The sequence below is a fragment of the Homalodisca vitripennis genome, unplaced genomic scaffold (assembly GCF_021130785.1).
Source record: "Homalodisca vitripennis isolate AUS2020 unplaced genomic scaffold, UT_GWSS_2.1 ScUCBcl_3978;HRSCAF=9839, whole genome shotgun sequence".
Lineage (NCBI taxonomy): Eukaryota > Metazoa > Arthropoda > Insecta > Hemiptera > Cicadellidae > Homalodisca > Homalodisca vitripennis.
Genome location: NW_025780087.1, coordinates 16,478 through 36,786, shown reverse-complemented (window position 1 = coordinate 36,786; position 20,309 = coordinate 16,478). Strand labels below are relative to the sequence as shown.

Sequence of the window (20,309 nt, the reverse complement as noted above, 5' to 3'; positions counted from 1 at the left end):
TATATCGAGAGATCGCACCATGAAGGAACGGCAATATCTTAAGAAGCTGAGGGATGAACTGGGGAGACGCAGGATGAATGGGGAAAGTAACATCACTATACGTTACTTGAAAGGATCACCCTGTATAACTACCTTCGAGCCAAAAAACTAGAAAATGCTGGGGTAAACCAGTCAGCTTTGGAACTCTATTTCCAAAATGTCAACGGCTTAAGGACAAAGTTTACCTCATTGAAACAATCAATATCTGTCTGCCATAATTATGATATATTAATACTGGTTGAAACTAATTTATCTGCCGACATTTGTAGTGCTGAGCTTGGTTTGCAGAATTATAATATATTTCGTTGTGATCGTTCAGAACTGACCTCATCTAAGGTTAGCGGGGGAGGTGTTTTGCTTGCAATAAAGGATAACATACTATCCCAAGAAATCATACCAAAGAATAGATCTGTAGAATGTGTTTTTGCTACTGTCAAATTATCATCTAGTCATCGGATGCTGGTCGGCGGAGTCTACCTTCCACCTAACATGCCCTCAAGCCAATACTTTGATTTTGCCTCAATTGTCGAAGAGCTGCTCTTCACCTCTGAAAATTTTGAACCTATCCTGTTGTTGGGCGATTTTAAACCTCCCCAACGCGGATTGGGATCCTCTCGGCTCTCAAATTCATGATCCTGCGAGCCAGCCAATCAAAGATCTTGCCCATATCTTCAATCTTACACAGGTCAAACGGTGTTAACAACGACCGTGGAATATTACTGGATCTAGTTTTCTCTTCCAGGATAGACATCAGTGTCCGAAGGTCTCTTGATCGCCTTGTTCAGGTGGAATCACATCATCCAGCTCTCGATATTACCGTTCCATGTTTCAGACCAGTCACTGATAATAACAGGACCCATATCTACGACTTTAGGAGGAGTGATCTGTTTGAGATATTTAGAGTGATTTCAGGGTTGGCCGTATCCGGAACTGAGCAACGTGATGGGGGATAGTGTGGAGACAGCATTCATGGATTTTTGTGGTTCTCTCAGTGGGGTGATCAGGGACTTGACCCCCACGAAAGTACTTGGAAAACGCAACTTCCCTTGTTGGTTTTCATTAGAGCTGAAGGCACTAGTCATTTTGAAAAAGAAGCTGCACGTCAAGTTCAAAAAGTCATTAAAAGACTCTGACTACTTGGAATTTCGTAGTGTTCGTGCAAGGTGTAGGACTCTATCCGCCTCCTGTTACAGGGACTATATACTTCGTATTGAAAACTCCATACCAAGCAATGTGAAGGTCTTCTGGGGACACATCAGGAATATGAAACGCAAGTCTTCAGCACTTTCCAACCTGTACCTTGACAACGTGACAGCGGACACCCCTAAAGGCATATGTGACTTGTTTGCTTCTTATTTCTCTTCTGTATACAGGCTCCCACAAACACTTCCAGTTCCTTTGGAGCTGGAAACCTCATTCCATCTGTCAGGTTTTCACATCTCATGTGAAGAAGTGGAGGAGACATTAGCTGGGCTGGATGAAAGGAAGGGCGCGGGGCCAGATGGGATTCCCCCAGTAGTATTGAAGTTTTGTAGTGGTATCTTGGCTCCACATGTCACCCAATATTTCAATGCTCTTCTAACTCTGGGCATTTTCCCTAAGAACCTGAAGTCGAGCTTTATTGTACCTATCCTGAAAAGTGGTGATCCAGTAAATGCCAAGAACTACAGACCTGTTGCAATTCAGCCTGCCCTAGCCAAAGTTTTTGAGTCCTTGGTCTTACGTAGACTTTCATTTGAAGCCAAGAACATCATCTCTCCAGCTCAACACGGTTTTATGAAGGGAAGGTCGGCAACAACCAATCTCGTGACTTTGCAGAATGACATTACATCCTCCTTCAGATTGGGCCACCAGGTCGATTGCGTTTATCTTGATTTGTCAAAGGCTTTCGACAGGATAAGCCACATTCATCTCCTAGCAAAACTTAGGACTTGGGGAGTGACTGGATCTCTCTTGATGTGGTTCGAGAGTTACCTGGCGAATCGTCTCCTCGTCGTGCGTCATGCCGGTGAGACATCTTTTGCATTTGAGGCGGTGTCTGGGGTGCCTCAGGGTTCTCTGCTGGGACCTGCCCTTTTTTCTATCTTCATTAATGACCTTCAGAATGTCGTCACATCGTCTAGCCTGTTAATGTTCGCGGATGACGCCAAGGTATATAGGGAGATATCCACACTTCAAGACTGCGCCTCTCTGCAATCTGACTTGGAAAGTGTCGTCTCCTGGTGTGTGCGGGATGGCATGGATATAAATTTCGCAAAGTGCTCTGTGGTCTCATTCCATCGCTCAGCTGGGGTCATAGTCTTCAACTACGAGATGGAGGGAACCATACTGAATCGCTCAAGTACAGTTAAGGATTTGGGAGTTATCTTGTCCTCGTCACTGAGCCCTGAACAGCATCTGTCTGCAATTACTAGGAAAGCCACTATTGCCCTCGGTCTTATATTTAGGACTTCTCGAGATGGGTTTTCACCATGGACACTTCGGGCCCTGTACGTCCAGTTGGTTCGACCAATATTGGAATACTGTTCGCCTGTATGGTCTCCCTACCTGTTGGGTCAGGTTGAACTCGTTGAAAGAATTCAGATAAGATTCATCAGGCTGATTGGGTTGAGACTTGGATTTGCCTACGACGGGGTTCCTGTTGAAGATCTGCAACGCCACTTTGGGCTCCTACCCTTGAGCACCAGACGCCAAATTGCTGACCTGATGTTCTTGAAGAAGATTTTGTCGTCGTCTTGTGATTCCCCGAGACTTTTAGAGAGGATCAATCTTCGTTGTCCCCGACCATCTTCAAGATCTGTGCAGCTTTTCGAGAGGGAATTCCTCGCTACGAACTATGCGTACAACAGTACAATACCGAGAATTCACAGGTTGGGAAATGGTCTTCCTGCGCATATTGATTTGTTCAGCATGTCCGACACATCATTCAAGAGGGAGGTCACTAAATATCTCTCTGGCCACACGTGAAACTCTGACACTGAACGTTATATTTTGCTTGCTGTTTTTTTGTTTTTGTTTTTTTTTGTTAACACTTTTGTTTATATTTAATGGCATCAAACCCTGCATGTATTGTCGCATATTGTATATTTCACTGAATAGAGATGGTTTCTTGTGAATGTTATATATTGCTTGCTATTTTCTTAACACTTTTGTTCATATATTATTATAATAGCATCAAAATTTGCATGTATTGTAGCATGTTTTTATATTTTGCTAAATGGAAATGGTTTCTTGTGATTTTTTTTTTATATATATATCAATGAACATAGGCTACGCTAATCTTTATTTTTTTTCTGTCGTATTGTATTTGTTCATATGCATATGTAGGTTATGTCTCAGTAGTATATAAGTAACTCTATATTTTATACGCTACCGGTACTTTAATTAAGTCTTTTTTACGGTTCCACCTTCATGTTGCACTTGTTTATGAACTATATTGCTGTTGTAATTTTTCTTTTTATTCACGATGTTGATGTTATTTGGCACTTGTTTTGCTTATTTTTTTGCTTCTGTTTGCTTTAGCATGTATGCATGTAAACTATTTATGTAAGTTGTTTATATCAAGCCTCTTGTATTTTCTCAATACCTATAACAAATGTGAAATGGTGTATACCGTAATGTAAATAAATAAATAAATAAAAGGAAATTAATTGAGGCAACATACATTAAATTGGCAGACCAACCAATCAGTCAACCATCAGTCGAGATTAGGCCGCTTTGGTTGCCAATTCTAAAAAATGAACTAAAGAGAAAAACCAATCGGATCAAACGGATCGGATATTTGTAATAAACCAATGCGGAGTCACAATATGGTTTTAAGAAGTTCATCTCGCATGAACCAATAATAACGAAAGGGCCCATTCCTGTCCCCCTTCCCATGTATTTCCGCCATCTTGTTTTAGCCAGCCGTCACGATTACCATTGGCTAGTCCCTCTAGTCAGTCGTAGGTGGTTAGTAGACGAGTGAAGACGTATTGTGACCTGTATTCAGTAGTTTAGTTTTAATGATTAGTGTTTGGTATAGTTTTGTATTAAGTGCATGTCTTTAGAGTTAGTGAAGTTGACAAACAACATGTAGGTTGTGATTCCTGACTTAGGCGTGCCACAACGCTTTAGTAAGATTTGTTTATTTTAACCTAGTTTGTAATTATGTATTAGGTTAGTTCTTTACCTGAAGAAGAGATCAGATTGCAGATCTCGAAACGTGGTGTTACTGTTTTCATGTTTCACTGAACGATGGCAAATGTCCGGAAAAATCATGTTTCCTTCACAATCCTTCCATCGTCAAAAATAACCTTCAAACAAAGAAAATATGCAAACTGTAACGTGTCTATAGTAAGGTTAATTTCTATAAACCAATTACAACTATTTTTGTTTTAGTATAAGAGCGATCAATTGAGTTATAATCTAATAACCCTTTATTTTTAGAATGCACAAGTTCCAATGGTATTCAATAATTAAACTCAGTATAAATTAATAGTAATTTTAATTAAAATTTGAAATCAATAATACAGCAACGCCAAGCTATATTTTTTACCTTTAATTTATTCTCAATTGTTTCTTTTTTTTACCCAACAAAAGTTCACAAGTCCAGTCTTATAATTAACAATCAATCAATCATTCAATAATTGTGTCCTTCAAGTTCTCAGTGCTAATGTTTTCAACACAAACTCAAAATAAAAATCTTTATTAAACTTCAAAATAAAATAATCTTCTTCAAACATAAAATGAAACAAATAATAAAATAAGACTTCTTCTCAAAATAAAAATCAAACTAATTAAGGTCAAATTAATATTTAATATATGAACAAAGACAATGTCCAACCAGTTAAACTCAAGTTGCATCAATTTCAAACTACTTATTTTCTGTAAATTTCCAATGTATAAATTATTGAATTATCCAGAATTATCCGCTTGGCTTTGAATGTTAAATTTAGGAACTTGTTAAAATATATATAGAATCTCAGAACATTAAATAAATTTTCTTTTTTGTAGGCTATTCCTGATTAAACCAAATTGAACAGGAAAATATCATCAAGTAGTTTTCTATTTCAATATTAAATTCTAACTTTCACAGTACCTCACACATCTGCTGAAGACTTCACCAAGTAACCAAATGACTATTATAGATTAATTAATTTGAGCTTGAGACTTTAAATTTTGAAGAGAAATTTTAATCTTAAACTCAACCTTCCTGCCGAAAAATCGATACGGCAAGAGTAGGCTTTCACTTTACACGACTTCTCTCTCTGAGCACACAGCAAAGAATCTCCCGAAAACGTGGTTGAATCCACCGGAAGGAACTAGAAATCCCTCCCACCATCTAATCAACCTATCATTGGCCAATCAAAATTGAGCAAACACAATGTCTGAACTGGATGGTACCCATCCAACCCAGACCTGTAACCTATGCTCAACCTAGATACAAAAGGAAGCTTCTAGGCATTCCTCGAACCCGACTCAACAAGAAATTCAGCACTGCTCAAAGGATAACAATTCTTACAATTCAATTATTATATAAGTTTACAATTCTCTTAATTAAAGAAAATAAAGATTCCTATAAAGGATTAAATAATATAGGAAGCATCCTATAAAAACTAATATAGTTACTAATAAATATGAGTTCCCTATCCCTTGTTTAAAATTCTATTCTGTACATTTTATTCGGCAAGTTAATATACAGTGATTATTAGGGTCGTACGGTTTTTTTGCCGAATTAACAAAACTACCTACTTTAAATATAAATATTGTAATTCTTCGAAGAGTAGTCCGAATAAATTTGTTGTTGTTTTATTCTGGAATGAAGTTATTTTTAAGACTATACAATATAAATAAAAAGTATATTACAAACAAAAATGTATTATAACAGCTTAATTTTATTTTTTTATTGTTATATTTTTATTTTCGTTTTATATCCACATTTGAAAGTTTACGTAATGGCAACTACGGATACAATACGGTAATAGGGTTGTGTAACACTTCTGCTTAGCGATCTAGGAATTTGAAATTAAATTATATGTGATGATAAATATTAAAGTTCCACATGGGAGCACCCAAATCTTTTACAATTGTCTGCCTAAATTTAGATATCTATTATTACAAATTCTCAGAATACAAGAAAGCAACTGGTTGGATTCCAAATGAGGATTCGGTAAAGAAAGGGAGTTGAAACAACAAGGCACATAGTGGTTAGAGATAGTTGTGTAAAACATAGCATTACTTTACAAATAATTACAATACAGCCTCCTATTGGACACTAAAAATAAAGCATTGCCAACCCAGACCTGTAACCTATGCTCAATACGGAACGCCAACAGGGAATCAAATGCGATGACTTTTGTGGTAGATGGTTCCATAGGGACTGTGTTAAAATATCTAAGGCTGAATATGATCGTTTGGCGGCCGACCAGAGTCTTAAGTGGGAATGTCTTAGGTCTGACTGTGAAGATGACAATAAGAAACCCATTAATATTCTTATATCACAAATAGCAGGTTTTGCCTCATTGCTATCCGAGCTCTCCACCAAGATGGACACCTTAATGGAACTTCCTACCAAGATTGATGCTCTTAACACTAAGTTAACTGCGTTTGAAGATAGAATCGCATGTACGGAAAAGCGCCTCGATGCTCTTGAGACTGCAAAGGCGTCACAGGTTTTAAAACCCGAGGACATCATTTCTGAGATGAATGATCGTTCCAGGCGAGCTTGCAATGTTATGGTCTATAACTTGACGGAATCTAGCAGCAGAGAGGCTAAAAAATCCCATGATGAAAGACTTACCGCTAAGCTTTTTGAAGCTACCTGCCCCGGACTTATCTCCTACAAATTCCCTACCGTTCGTCTTGGAAAGGCTGCTTCCAACAAGGCCCGGCCACTGAAAGCCATGCTGAAAAGCCAGAGTGACGCCTTGGAAATACATCGTAACTTTTCAAGTGAGCGCCTTATAACTGTTGATGGTAACCTTCAAGATGTAAAAGTATCCAGAGATCGAACACCAATGAAACTAAACACTTAAATGCCCTAAGGGATCAGCTTAAAATCAGGCAGAGTAGTGGTGAGGCCGATATTACAATCAGATATGTCAATGGCATACCTACAATTGTTAAATCTAAGCCAAAAAACGCCTAATTTCAAACGGTCAAGACCAACTCTGCATGCTTTTCCAAAATGTTAATGGTCTAAGAACAAAGTTTTCACTACTTCGCCAATCTCTAAGTCATTCGATCTACGATATTGTTTTTTTAGTTGAAACCAATCTCACACCCGATGTCAGTAATTCTGAACTTGGATTTGACAACTATACTGTATACAGGTGCGATAGATCATCTTTATCGAGTCTCAAAACTGGTGGTGGGGGCGTCTTGGTGGCAATCAGAAAGGATCTCGATTCTTGGGAGCTCCACCCGTCCAGTGGCTGTATTGAGTGTGTCTTCACAACCATTAAGCTCAATAACTCCTTTTTCTTCCTGGGCGGTGTGTATCTACCCCCCAACCTGAACTCATCTCAGTACATTGAATTCTCCTCCCTACCTCAGGAACTCTTTGTTGCCAATCCTATCTTTAACATCAGGTTGGTGGTGGGGGACTTCAACCTACCAAATGTTGATTGGTCTAATCCCTCTTCTTGCCTCTTGGATCTATCTGCACAGACTGTATACGATCCTAAATCTCAACCAATATAACTACATCAGAAATGAGCGAGGTGTTCTTCTCGATTTGGTCTTCTCTTCTGAAGCCTTACGCGTCCTAAATGCCTCTGACCCGCTCCTTGCAGCCGAATGCCATCATCCTGCTTTGGAAATGGAAATCTTCGTGCGCCCCAAAGAAGAACTGAATTATGGTGTCTTTACTCCCAATATAAGAAAATGTGACCTTAACTTCGTGTTTGAATGGGTGCAACGCCTAAATTACCCTCTACTTGATGTTACAGACTCTGTTGACCATAGGTTTTTTGAATTTTGCTCACAGTTAAGTTGCACTATTAGAAAAGCAAGCCCACCCAAATATATGGGAATCAAGCGCTTCCCTGTTTGGTTTTCTCCCGATCTCAAACAGATGATAATCAAAAAGAAGACTTTACATAGGCGCTTCAAACAGAGCCTTGATGATCGGACTTATCTTCAGTTCTGTGGTGCTCGTGCTACCTGCAAAAGACTGGCGAGAGAATGCTACTCGACATACATCCGCACTGTTGACTCGTCTATTCAAGGAAACATTCGTGCCTTCTGGAATCATATAAAATCTTCTAAGAGGGATTGATGAATCTGCGGACAACCCGCAGGGTATCTGTGATTTGTTCGCCAAGTTCTTTTCCTCGGTCTACAGGCCCTCGTCACAAAATCCACCAGTTTACAACCTTGAAGCAACAACTTCTATATTTTCATGTCAATTCACCTGTGAAGAAGTGGAGGCTGAGTTGAAGTCGCTCGACACAAACAAGGGTGCTGGCCCCGATGATATCTCTCCTATGATCCTGAGGCATTGCTGCGATGTAATATCGCCTCATATCACAGTTTATTTCAACGCTCTTATGGCTGCTGGCATCTTTCCTACTAATTTAAAAATTGGATATATAACACCTATTTTAAAGTCTGGATCTCCTTCTGATATTAAGAACTATCGCCCTATAATTATCCAGTCAACCGTGGCTAAGGTCTTTGAATCGCTCGTCCTTCGAAGATTGATGTTCAGCCTAGAGAATGTTATCAACATTGAACAACATGGTTTTGTCAAAGGGCGTTCGACCACTTCAAACCTCTTATCTTTTCAAAATAGTATCCTCAAAGCGTTTTCTAACTCACACCAAGTTGATGCCATCTACACAGATTTCTCGAAAGCATATGATCGAGTTAGTCACAACCACCTTGTTGCTAAGCTAAGCTCAGAGTTGTTGGTGTCGGTGGGGCGCTCTTGAGTTGGCTGGGATGTTATCTACGGGACCGTTTTCTTCAGGTGCGAGTGGCGGGCTCACTATCCCAACCTTTCCCAGCTGTTTCTGGTGTACCTCAGGGTTCCCTACTGGGGCCAGTGTTGTTCACAATCTTCATTAATGATCTGGTTCAATGTGTGGGTTCAAATGTTCTACTTTTTGCTGATGACGCTAAAATTTTCAAAGAAATTGCATCTGTGGAGGATTGTGTGTCCCTACAGGAGAGTATTGATTTGCTTGCAGAATGGTGCGACGTTAATGATATGCTTCTGAACATTTCCAAGTGCTCTATTGTGACATTCTCTAGGTCAGATACTCCTATTCTTTATCATTATAACCTTAATAATCAACCCCTGGCACGTTGTTCCAAAATAAAGGATCTGGGTGTCATACTTGCTTCCGACCTAAGTTGTCATGAGCATATCAATCACATTTCCAAAAAGGCTAATGCAGCACTCTATTTTGTTATTAGGACCAGTCGTGATATTTTTTCTGTCCGAGCTCTGAACATCCTCTACGTCCACCTTGTTCGACCCATACTCGAATATTCTTCTACTGTCTGGAACCCTTACCTTGTTGGTCACATTGATAGGCTTGAGAACATACAGAACCGCTTCATTCGTTTGATTGGGCTGCGGCTGGGCTTTGAGTACCGTAATGTGCCGATTGATGACCTTCGAGTTCAGTTTAACTTGGAACCTCTCCATTCAAGACGTATAGTTCATGATCTGCTTTTCTTGAAGAAGTTGATCTGCTCTTTCATTGATGCACCTGATCTGCTCGAATTGCTGGACTTCCGGGCATCACGTCATCTTCGTCACCCCCAGCTGTTTGCAAGGCGGCACTACACCACACAGTACATGTTCCACAGTGCTTTTCCACGTCTTCAACGCCTGGCAAACAACCTCCCCAGACATCTGGACTTCTTTGGTATGAGCTGTGATGCCTTCAAGAGAGAGTTGAGACTAGCCTGTCATGACTTGCATATCGTCTGATAACTTTTCCCCCATTATTCTTGTTGTGTTGCTCTGTTATTGTTTCTGCTTGTTTTTTGTTACACATTTATAATTACGACTGTGCCTCTTGGTTATATATTTACATTTTATTGCTTGCATTTGTTGTTTTTATAGTTTTTTTTTCTCTGTTGGTACCTATATATATTTTTACTCTTGTTATTTATTTACAGTATTTTCCCCATTGTTGTTTACTTTATATAGTTGCAGTTAAATATGCATTTAAGTTAAATATTTTGTATTTTTTCAGTTTTTATTTACCACTATCAGTCATTAATGTTAATATTTTTTTACTCTTGTTATTCATTTAAAGTTTATCTTTCATTGTTGTTGATAATTGTATAGTTTATTTGCATTGTTATTATTTGTCTGTTTGTTTCTCCATATTGTATCACACCTTACAGTAGTGTATTAAGTTAATATTATCACTAATTTATTATATACTTTCACTAATTTTTAATATAATTTATACTTTCTTATTACATTATTTTTACGTTAATTATGCCTAGATCTGATTTAGAGTCCAGTTGCATGTTTGGTTTGGCCCTTTTGTTTAAGTATGTTTTAATCATCTATTATAAGTTAATAAATGTAAATTGGTTTTTGACCGTTGGAATGAAATAAATAAATAAATACCTAGATACAAAAGGAAGCTTCTAGGCATTCCTCGAACCCGACTCAACAAGAAATTCAGCACTGCTCAAAGGATAACAATTCTTACAATTCAATTATTATATAAGTTTACAATTCTCTTAATTAAAGAAAATAAAGATTCCTATAAAGGATTAAATAATATAGGAAGCATCCTAACATCAATTAGCAATTAGCAGGGCTTCTATTAATAATGAAGAGAAACTACTAACATCAATTAGCAAGGGGCTTGTAGTAATAATGAGGGCCAACTACTAACATCAATTAGCAAGGGGCTTTAGACCTCACCTACCTTGTACCAGAAATCAAAAAAAAAATTTTTTTACAATATTCACCTTACAAAGTTCAACCTTAAATATCCATTAAACAAGGCAGATTAAAGACTAATTACTCATTACAATATGCTTACTTACAATTACCTACAACATGTTTACCTAATTACCTACAATCAAAACAAGTAAAATTCAATTAAAGCTCAGAATATGCAAATTAGTACATTATCAATAAAGCTTACAGTTTAAAACACTAAGTTACTTCTCTAAACATTCTTCAATTGAAAACCATAATTTATTCTGCTAATTTAATTACACTACATCAAAACAATCAATATTTTAGAATGACTATAATCTTAACACCTAACAGATTCAGTTATATATTATACAAATCAAATATTTACATTTAATCTTTGGTTAAGTTCAAAACTGAAGAACATATGTTTACAAACAAAGTTTAAAACGTAAATAAACAAGAGTGATTAATGAATGTTATATATCTATACTATGTTCTTAATATCAATAAGAGTACTGAACTATTATTAGTTGTCACAAATCTTTAAATTCTAAAATCTTAATTCTCAAAGTTTGTTTCGTACATTAAAAGTACATAAAGTATAATAACCTGTTTTGAATTTATTATTGTACACCAAATTATGACAGTGTACAATGTATATATATACCAATGTCTTTTAGCAATTAAACATAAAGAAGATGACTACATCACTAATGCAGGTGTACATAGGTATGAAACCAGGAGATGCCTTGATGTCCATGTAAATAGATCTAGGTTACACAAGATCTCAAATTTCTTCCCTATTATAGCCACTAAAATGTTCAACTCCATACCCCTTACAGTTAGACAGCTCCCGGTACAAAAGTTTGGGCCTGTCCTAAAATCCTGGTTGTCAGATATCCCTTTCTACAGCCTAACTGAATATTTTGAATATGACCATTCCCTTCTGCTTGGCTATTTAAATTAATTTGTTTTTAATTTCTGCATGTGTTTAGTGTTATTGTCTGTATATTGCATGACCCAATACTCTCTAGATTGATATAATGTACTTGAATTAATGAGACCTGATTACATAACGGTTCTTAGTCAAATCATGACTGTTTTGTATTCTTAGATGTAGTCTTTCACAAAATGTATGCCTAATTTTAGTTTTAATATTTACATTTACGCCTAGTTATATTTATATTTGTATTAGTGCAGGGCCTGTTATGTATTAATTAACCAATTAGTGCAGGGACATGAACTAGTGCACACTGTTTGTAACTATTAGTCAAAACTTTATTTTCTTACATGTAGTAATTTTTAAATGTTGGTTAGTGTTTAATTTTAATACCTATTTTAATGCTTAGTTTTATTTATATTTTTAGTACATGACCTGATGGTCATTTATTTGTGCACGGACTATAATTATTGCACGCAACTAAGTTTTGTAGTTGAATGTTGTTTTAGACGTAGCCTATTACAATTTGTAGATCGGCTGCATAAATCATTTGAATCATTTATCATTAAAGCAAAGGTTTAAAAGATCCTTAAAACTAATTATTTAATTATAACAAGTTTACTTTAACAATCAATAAACATTACTCAGTACATAAACAATTGATTAATTTTGAAATGAATTTAAGCAAATACAATGATACAATATATAAATGATGCAAATACAATGATGTTTTGTATTTATTATCATTAAATCAAAGTTTTAAAAGATCTTTAGAAGTAATTATTTAATTATTACAACTTTAGTTTAACAATCAATTAAATATTAGTCAGTGTATAAACAATTGATTAATTTCGAAATAAATTTAAGCAAATACAAAGATTCATATTTTTACATAATTCATTAATTTAAATGTAAAGTTAAGTATTCTAAAACTAACTATTTCGAAGAATTCAGATGTGGAAAGTTTGTAGATAACGGCCGAGATTATTGATCCAAGAGCAGCTAACAATCTTATCTTTGTCCTTTGTTTGCGATGCCCCACTGATAATCGACAGTCGCTTCAGAGACGGTTCTGCAAACTGCTCCCGGTTCCGGCTTGGCCATCTCCTTCACCTCGCTCACACCCAAAGACTTCGTTCCCTGGTATTGAATTTGTCTCGTTCTCAGCAATGGTTTCCATATGAAACATTTATTTACAACCCTTTAAAAGTATATCTTTAAAGGTTAAATTATCAAATGTCCCTTTTTATTCACTCAGTACAATTCTTTGTATACCCCCAAAACGTTTAAGTTATTTCATAAATACATTTATTTCGTCAGTCAACAACTTCATCAATCCACAGCACAAATTTTTACCATAAGGAGCTTTCTACAAGATCATCTCTTCTCATCTTTAACTGTGCAGTGCAGTGCTGTTAAAATAATGTTCTTTCTTTAAGAATTTTGGTAATTATTGTGGTGCAAATTAACACAAGTTAATTCTTTTTATTTTAATTTTACTCAGTGCTAGTTACTTGTTTAGTTATTATGGATAACCAATCCAGGTAACAATTATATATATATATATATATATATATATATATATATATATATATAAGCTGTATCCTTTTTCACTAATTATTTTAATCTTAATTTAGTGCTTATAATGAGGTAATATCATGTTGTTTTTTCTCACTTTCACTGTGTAAACATTTACTCAGGGTTGTTGGAACATTTCATGTTATAGACCACAACCTGGGATTTTCACAACAAATACAGATTATTTTTCCATCCAAATTTGTTATTACAACAGGAAGGGTAGGACTCACATTCACCAAATATATATATATATATATATATATATATATATATATATATATATATATATATATATATATATATAGTGTAGCTGTATGCGCGAAGTAAATACATATCTCATTGTACTTTCACTCATATGGTAACATGTACGTAGATTTAATAAAACATTAGTAATATCTATAACTAATTGGTTTGTTTATCAAATCTCACATTATCACATATTCATTAATAGTACAAGTTTTCATGTATTAAAGACTCACAGTCCATGTCCTAACCCTGAAATTTACACCATACACACCTTCTACACCTATATTCATTTTACCATCATTGTTTTAAAAACCAGTTTCATGTTCATGCTGTGAACTCTCTTATATATGTTTGCATCTCTCAGATCTTGCACCACAAAACTGACATCTGAAATTACTGCAATAATTTTGTAGGGTCCTTCGTAAATGGCATCCAACTTCTTTCTCTGAAAATTTACTTTACAAAACACAATATCACCCTTCTTAAATCTAACATTGTTACCATATTTACTTAGTTTCTGAATTTTCAAACATTGTTGCTTCAAATTTCTGACTGCATTGATTAATTTATTTTGATTCTTTCCCCGTAATTCGTTATCTATTAAGTCCTTCAGATTCCACCTCAAACTTAAACTATTATTTGGTTTATAATTAAACAACAGTTCAAACGGGTCGATTTTCACACTTTCATTGAATGTACAATTTAGTGATAACTAAATTTTTCCCAAATCTTTAGCCCATCCTCTTTTATTTTCAGAATAATAACCAATTAAAACTTGATTTATACTTCGTAGATAGACACTCCCCTTTTTATTAAAAAAATTTGTATTCTTCAGTAGTTAAACAAATTTGCATTATCATCCACTATACATTCAGGTAATGAGTAATTATTAAGTAATACTATTTTCTAAGGTTCTTATCACATTACCTGATGTTATTTCCCGCAGTGGAAGGCACCAAGTGAATTTATTCATATCTTCTACAATAATCATTAAATACTGATATCCATCTAAGATGTTCCACATTGACTACTACCTCTAATTTAATAAGTTGTCATAATCTTTTTCTTGACTCTACTGCCACAGACCGGTTTAGGATAAACACCCCTAAATTTAAATTCAAACAACAGTTCTTCTTTAAAAGTAGGTCCACTTTCAGCGACATCGTTCACTAATCAAAGTTCAGTTCTGTTCACAAAAGTCACTTTATATTACAATTTATTCCTCACAGAATTATTTTTTATTAAAAATAATGTATCAATTAATTTAATCTCTTCCTTTAAACGTTCACACAAATACCAATCACTGTTCAAAACTGCTTCATATCAACCGCTCAATTATACCAAGCAGAGTGGCGCAATTATGTAACGTGTCTATAGTAAGGTTAATTTCTATAAACCAATTACAACTATTTTTGTTTTAGTATAAGAGCGATCAATTGAGTTATAATCTAATAACCCTTTATTTTTAGAATGCACAAGTTCCAATGGTATTCAATAATTAAACTCAGTATAAATTAATAGTAATTTTAATTTAAAATTTGAAATCAATAATACAGCAACGCCAAGCTATATTTTTTTACCTTTAATTTATTCTCAATTGTTTCTTTTTTTTATCCAACAAAAGTTTCACAAGTCCAGTCTTATAATTAACAATCAATCAATCATTCAATAATTGTGTCCTTCAAGTTCTCAGTGCTAATGTTTTCAACACAAACTCAAAATAAAAATCTTTATTAAACTTCAAAATAAAATAATCTTCTTCAAACATAAAATGAAACAAATAATAAAATAAGACTTCTTCTCAAATTAAAAATCAAACTAATTAAGGTAAAATTAATATTTAATATATGAACAAAGACAATGTCCAACCAGTTAAACTCAAATTGCATCAATTTCAAACTGCTTATTTTCTGTAAATTTCCAATGTATAAATTATTGAATTATCCAGAATTATCCGCTTGGCTTTGAATGTTAAATTTAGGAACTTGTTAAAATATATATAGAATCTCAGAACATTAAATAAATTTTCTTTTTTGTAGGCTATTCCTGATTAAACCAAATTGAACAGGAAAATATCATCAAGTAGTTTTCTATTTCAATATTAAATTCTAACTTTCACAGTACCTCACACATCTGCTGAAGACTTCACCAAGTAACCAAATGACTATTATAGATTAATTAATTTGAGCTTGAGACTTTAAATTTTGAAGAGAAATTTTAATCTTAAACTCAACCTTCCTGCCGAAAAATCGATACGGCAAGAGTAGGCTTTCACTTTACACGACTTCTCTCTCTGAGCACACAGCAAAGAATCTCCCGAAAACGTGGTTGAATCCACCGGAAGGAACTAGAAATCCCTCCCACCATCTAATCAACCTATCATTGGCCAATCAAAATTGAGCAAACACAATGTCTGAACTGGATGGTACCCATCCAACCCAGACCTGTAACCTATGCTCAACCTAGATACAAAAGGAAGCTTCTAGGCATTCCTCGAACCCGACTCAACAAGAAATTCAGCACTGCTCAAAGGATAACAATTCTTACAATTCAATTATTATATAAGTTTACAATTCTCTTAATTAAAGAAAATAAAGATTCCTATAAAGGATTAAATAATATAGGAAGCATCCTATAAAAACTAATATAGTTACTAATAAATATGAGTTCCCTATCCCTTGTTTAAAATTCTATTCTGTACATTTTATTCGGCAAGTTAATATACAGTGATTATTAGGGTCGTACGGTTTTTTTTTGCCGAATTAACAAAACTACCTACTTTAAATATAAATATTGTAATTCTTCGAAGAGTAGTCCGAATAAATTTGTTGTTGTTTTATTCTGGAATGAAGTTATTTTAAGACTATACAATATAAATAAAAAGTATATTACAAACAAAAATATATTATAACAGCTTAATTTTATTTTTTTATTGTTATATTTTTATTTTCGTTTTATATTCACATTTGAAAGTTTACGTAATGGCAACTACGGATACAATACGGTAATAGGGTTGTGTAACACTTCTGCTTAGCGATCTAGGAATTTGAAATTAAATTATATGTGATGATAAATATTAAAGTCCACATGGGAGCACCCAAATCTTTTACAATTGTCTGCCTAAATTTAGATATCTATTATTACAAATTCTCAGAATACAAGAAAGCAACTGGTTGGATTCCAAATGAGGATTCGGTAAAGAAAGGGAGTTGAAACAACAAGGCACATAGTGGTTAGAGATAGTTGTGTAAAACATAGCATTACTTTACAAATAATTAACAATACGGCCTCCTATTGGACACTAAAAATAAAGCATTGCTTTTATTTTTATTTTCTCTTTGTATTTTAAAACCAAATATTGGAAATAAATATAGAAATCTATTTTTTAATTTTAAAATATGTTAATTCTGAATAATACACAACCGTGGTAAATTATGACACACCCAGAATACCATTTTATGAGATCTACTTTTAATTTTGAATTCCTAATAACGCAACATTATTATTTTACAAATAATTTGCACTTAAAATAAACTCAGTGTGAGATGAACGGTATTATACACATATAGTTTTGAGAGGACTTCCAAAAGGAGACTCTATTTCTATAATAAATTTTTAAAAATATTGACTAATGTACCATTTAATTTCTCTTCAAATTATTACTAAGATTAACATATTATTATTTTATTACATATATTTAATAAACAAACTTATTTTTGAAAAGTAATATCCGTTTAAGCAGTTTCCACCCCATTAATTTTGAAGCTTCTGGATTCGCTCCTCGTCTCCCTTCGAAATACTGTTGCCATAAGCAGGATAACAATAGTAAAACACAGAGAACACGAAAGCCTGCATGAATTGCAGCCTTGCAGACTCCGGCAGCAGATCCCTAAACCTGTAGAGACCCCTTAACCTGCCAATGGCACGCTGGATGGTATAACTGACATGGTTGGAGAACGTAAAGTCCCTATCCAGCACTACGCCGAGAGTCTTCACGCTGTCACAAACAGCCAAACTCTCGCCACCGATCGTGACTCTCATACCCCTGTCACTTAGGGCCTCTACAAGGTTGTGTGGGGCAAGATGAATCACAGTGCACTTGCGAACATTGAGTTTGAGGCCATTGTCATGCAACCACTGGCTGATTCTCTCTAGATCAGAGTTAATCCTCAGAAAGGCCTCTTCAATGTTGCCAGGCGCATATGACAAGTGCAATTGTGAGTAATCTGCATACAGGTGTACTCCACTGTTTTTGCACACATGAAGGAAAATCTTATGTGTGCAGGTTGAAAAGAATTGGGCCCAGACAACTTCCCTGAGGTACACCACTACGTTTAAACAAGACAGCGGATGCCTCAGCTCCCAACTTTGTAATCTGGCTCCTATCATCTGGATATGATTTGACCCAATCTATTACACTTTTGCCAAATCCATAATAATGCATCTTCGCCACCAGCAGTTCATGATTTATTGAATCAAACGCTTGTGAATAGTCAAGCATTACAACTGAGCTATATCTTCCTTGGTCTCTTTCATCGATCAGATCACTGAATAAGTTTACCAGGGCAGTGCATGTGCTGTGGCTTTTCCTAAAAACCAGATTTTGTTGTTGGCAAAATGTTTTCTCTTTCCATATAATTAACAATTTGTCTTGTTACAATTTTCTTTTGCTTAGTCAATATAATAAAAAGAAGGATGCAAATCCAAGGATTTGCTAAATGATTGTTTCGAATCAGCATCAAGACTAAGTGCAAACACTACATTATTTGGGGTGATTTAGTACTGAAATGCTAATAACATGATGATTGTATACTGTAGAATAACAATCTTAAATTATTACGTTATAATATGTAAGTGATCCTATGAGTACAACGTATTTTACATTGCTATTGTAGCGACAGAGAGAAACAGGTGGGCACTGTGTGTGGACTCACCATCCATAATTTATTAGACCAAGTCCGGAAACTTGCCCGTAGTTGTGTGTGTTTATTGAACTTTAACGGTTGTGCTTGTGTTTGAGTAGGAAATCTCAGAGAAACTTTCCACTTTCCGAGATTAGACGATCTGATACCAAGACTCTATATTTTCATATCTCGGAATCTACCACTTCAATTTCTCAACCTGTTTTAGTTCACTTTCGAGTAATATTAACATAAATATTACAGATGTAGCCTCAAAAAGTGTTTGATAATATTATATACAATAATAAACCTGTATAACACTTTTGATATTTTTTTTATAAAATATAATAAATTAATAAAAAAATATATCTAAAGTGTTATAAAGGTTTATTATTGAATAAAATTAACATAAATATGTGATTTAATGTTATATAATATTATCTTATATAATTACTTGTGCTTCACTTAAAAAAGGAATTTTCGGAATTTCTTTTCCAATCAGAAAATATAAACACTTTTAATATGAATACGAAAATTGTGTTAAACATATTCTAAACTATTATTAAAATTTTGCTACTTGTTGTATTGGATTATTAGTTTTTGTTGTATCAGGTATAATTAAAAGTTTATTTATCTAATAATTCATTTATTTCTATTTATATTTAAACTCGTATTCCATAAGCTTTTGTTATTTATAATTACCTTATTATCTGAGTGTTAGCAAAGGTTGTGGGCTCCATAGTCTACAAAATCTTTCTTCCTTTAAATGTGTCTGTGTAAGTCTATCCGTAGGATATCTAAAACATGGAATGAGTTGTGGGCTATGAATATTTTATTCAGCTTTAGTGAAGGGAAAAGCAGATATTAAGAGTTATGGTATTCGCCGACAGTACTTTAAATATTTCCGTCAGATATTCCTTACTTTGGATTGTACAGCTGCTGGGGCTTATATAATAGTACATATCATATTTACAGGACTAAAAGAATCTCTATAATCGTTGAAAAATCATAGTATGAGACCAAAATAGAGGTTCAAACAGCAGGTGAAATATTCAAATACAATTTATTTTAGAAGTAATATATTGTATTGGATCACATTCTAGTATGCAGTACAAAAAAGAGCTTGTTCTAAAATTGCATGGATCGCATTGTGCTCCAGAAGCTAATAAGTATTCAAACAGTCTAATCAAGTATAGCTGCTTTATGAAAGAAGGGCCTCATTGTATTAACAGATTACTTACTCTCTTTCAGCCAACATATCTTTTAGATGTGTCTCCAACTGGAGTTTTGGATTTGTCCAGTTCATTCACGATGAGTTTAATATGCATCAACTAAGCTCAGAACTTGCGTAAGATTGTGTTTACCTCACCTTAAACTAATGATTATCAAAACTTACATTACGTACAAAATTTACTGAAATAATTATTTTATGATTAACTATACAAATCATATAATCAGTGACAAAAGTGAATTTCCACATTGGTTTTGGTAGATTTTGGTATACAGAACCACACTATTGCAATAGCACTTAGCACTTACCAAAAATTTCTGCATAGCTTCATCAACCGTGACCCCCCGAGCCGAAATCCATCCCCTGTCTGAAATTTTATATACACACACACACACGTCCCACCAGGCCGAAATACACCCCCTGTTTATAATTATATTATATATAAATTATATATATAATTTATAACAACAAATGTTTATACCTTAAACGGGA

The 20,309-nt window shown here is 34.6% G+C and overlaps 1 protein-coding gene across 1 annotated transcript; it reads right to left on the bottom strand.

Moving 5' to 3' along the window:
- Positions 1 to 17,438: 17,438 nt before the first annotated feature.
- On the bottom strand, positions 17,439 to 18,074 carry LOC124372757. Its single transcript, XM_046831169.1, has one exon. The coding sequence runs from the start codon at positions 18,072 to 18,074 to the stop codon at positions 17,439 to 17,441; it is 636 nt and encodes a 211-aa protein (XP_046687125.1).
- Positions 18,075 to 20,309: the final 2,235 nt, after the last annotated feature.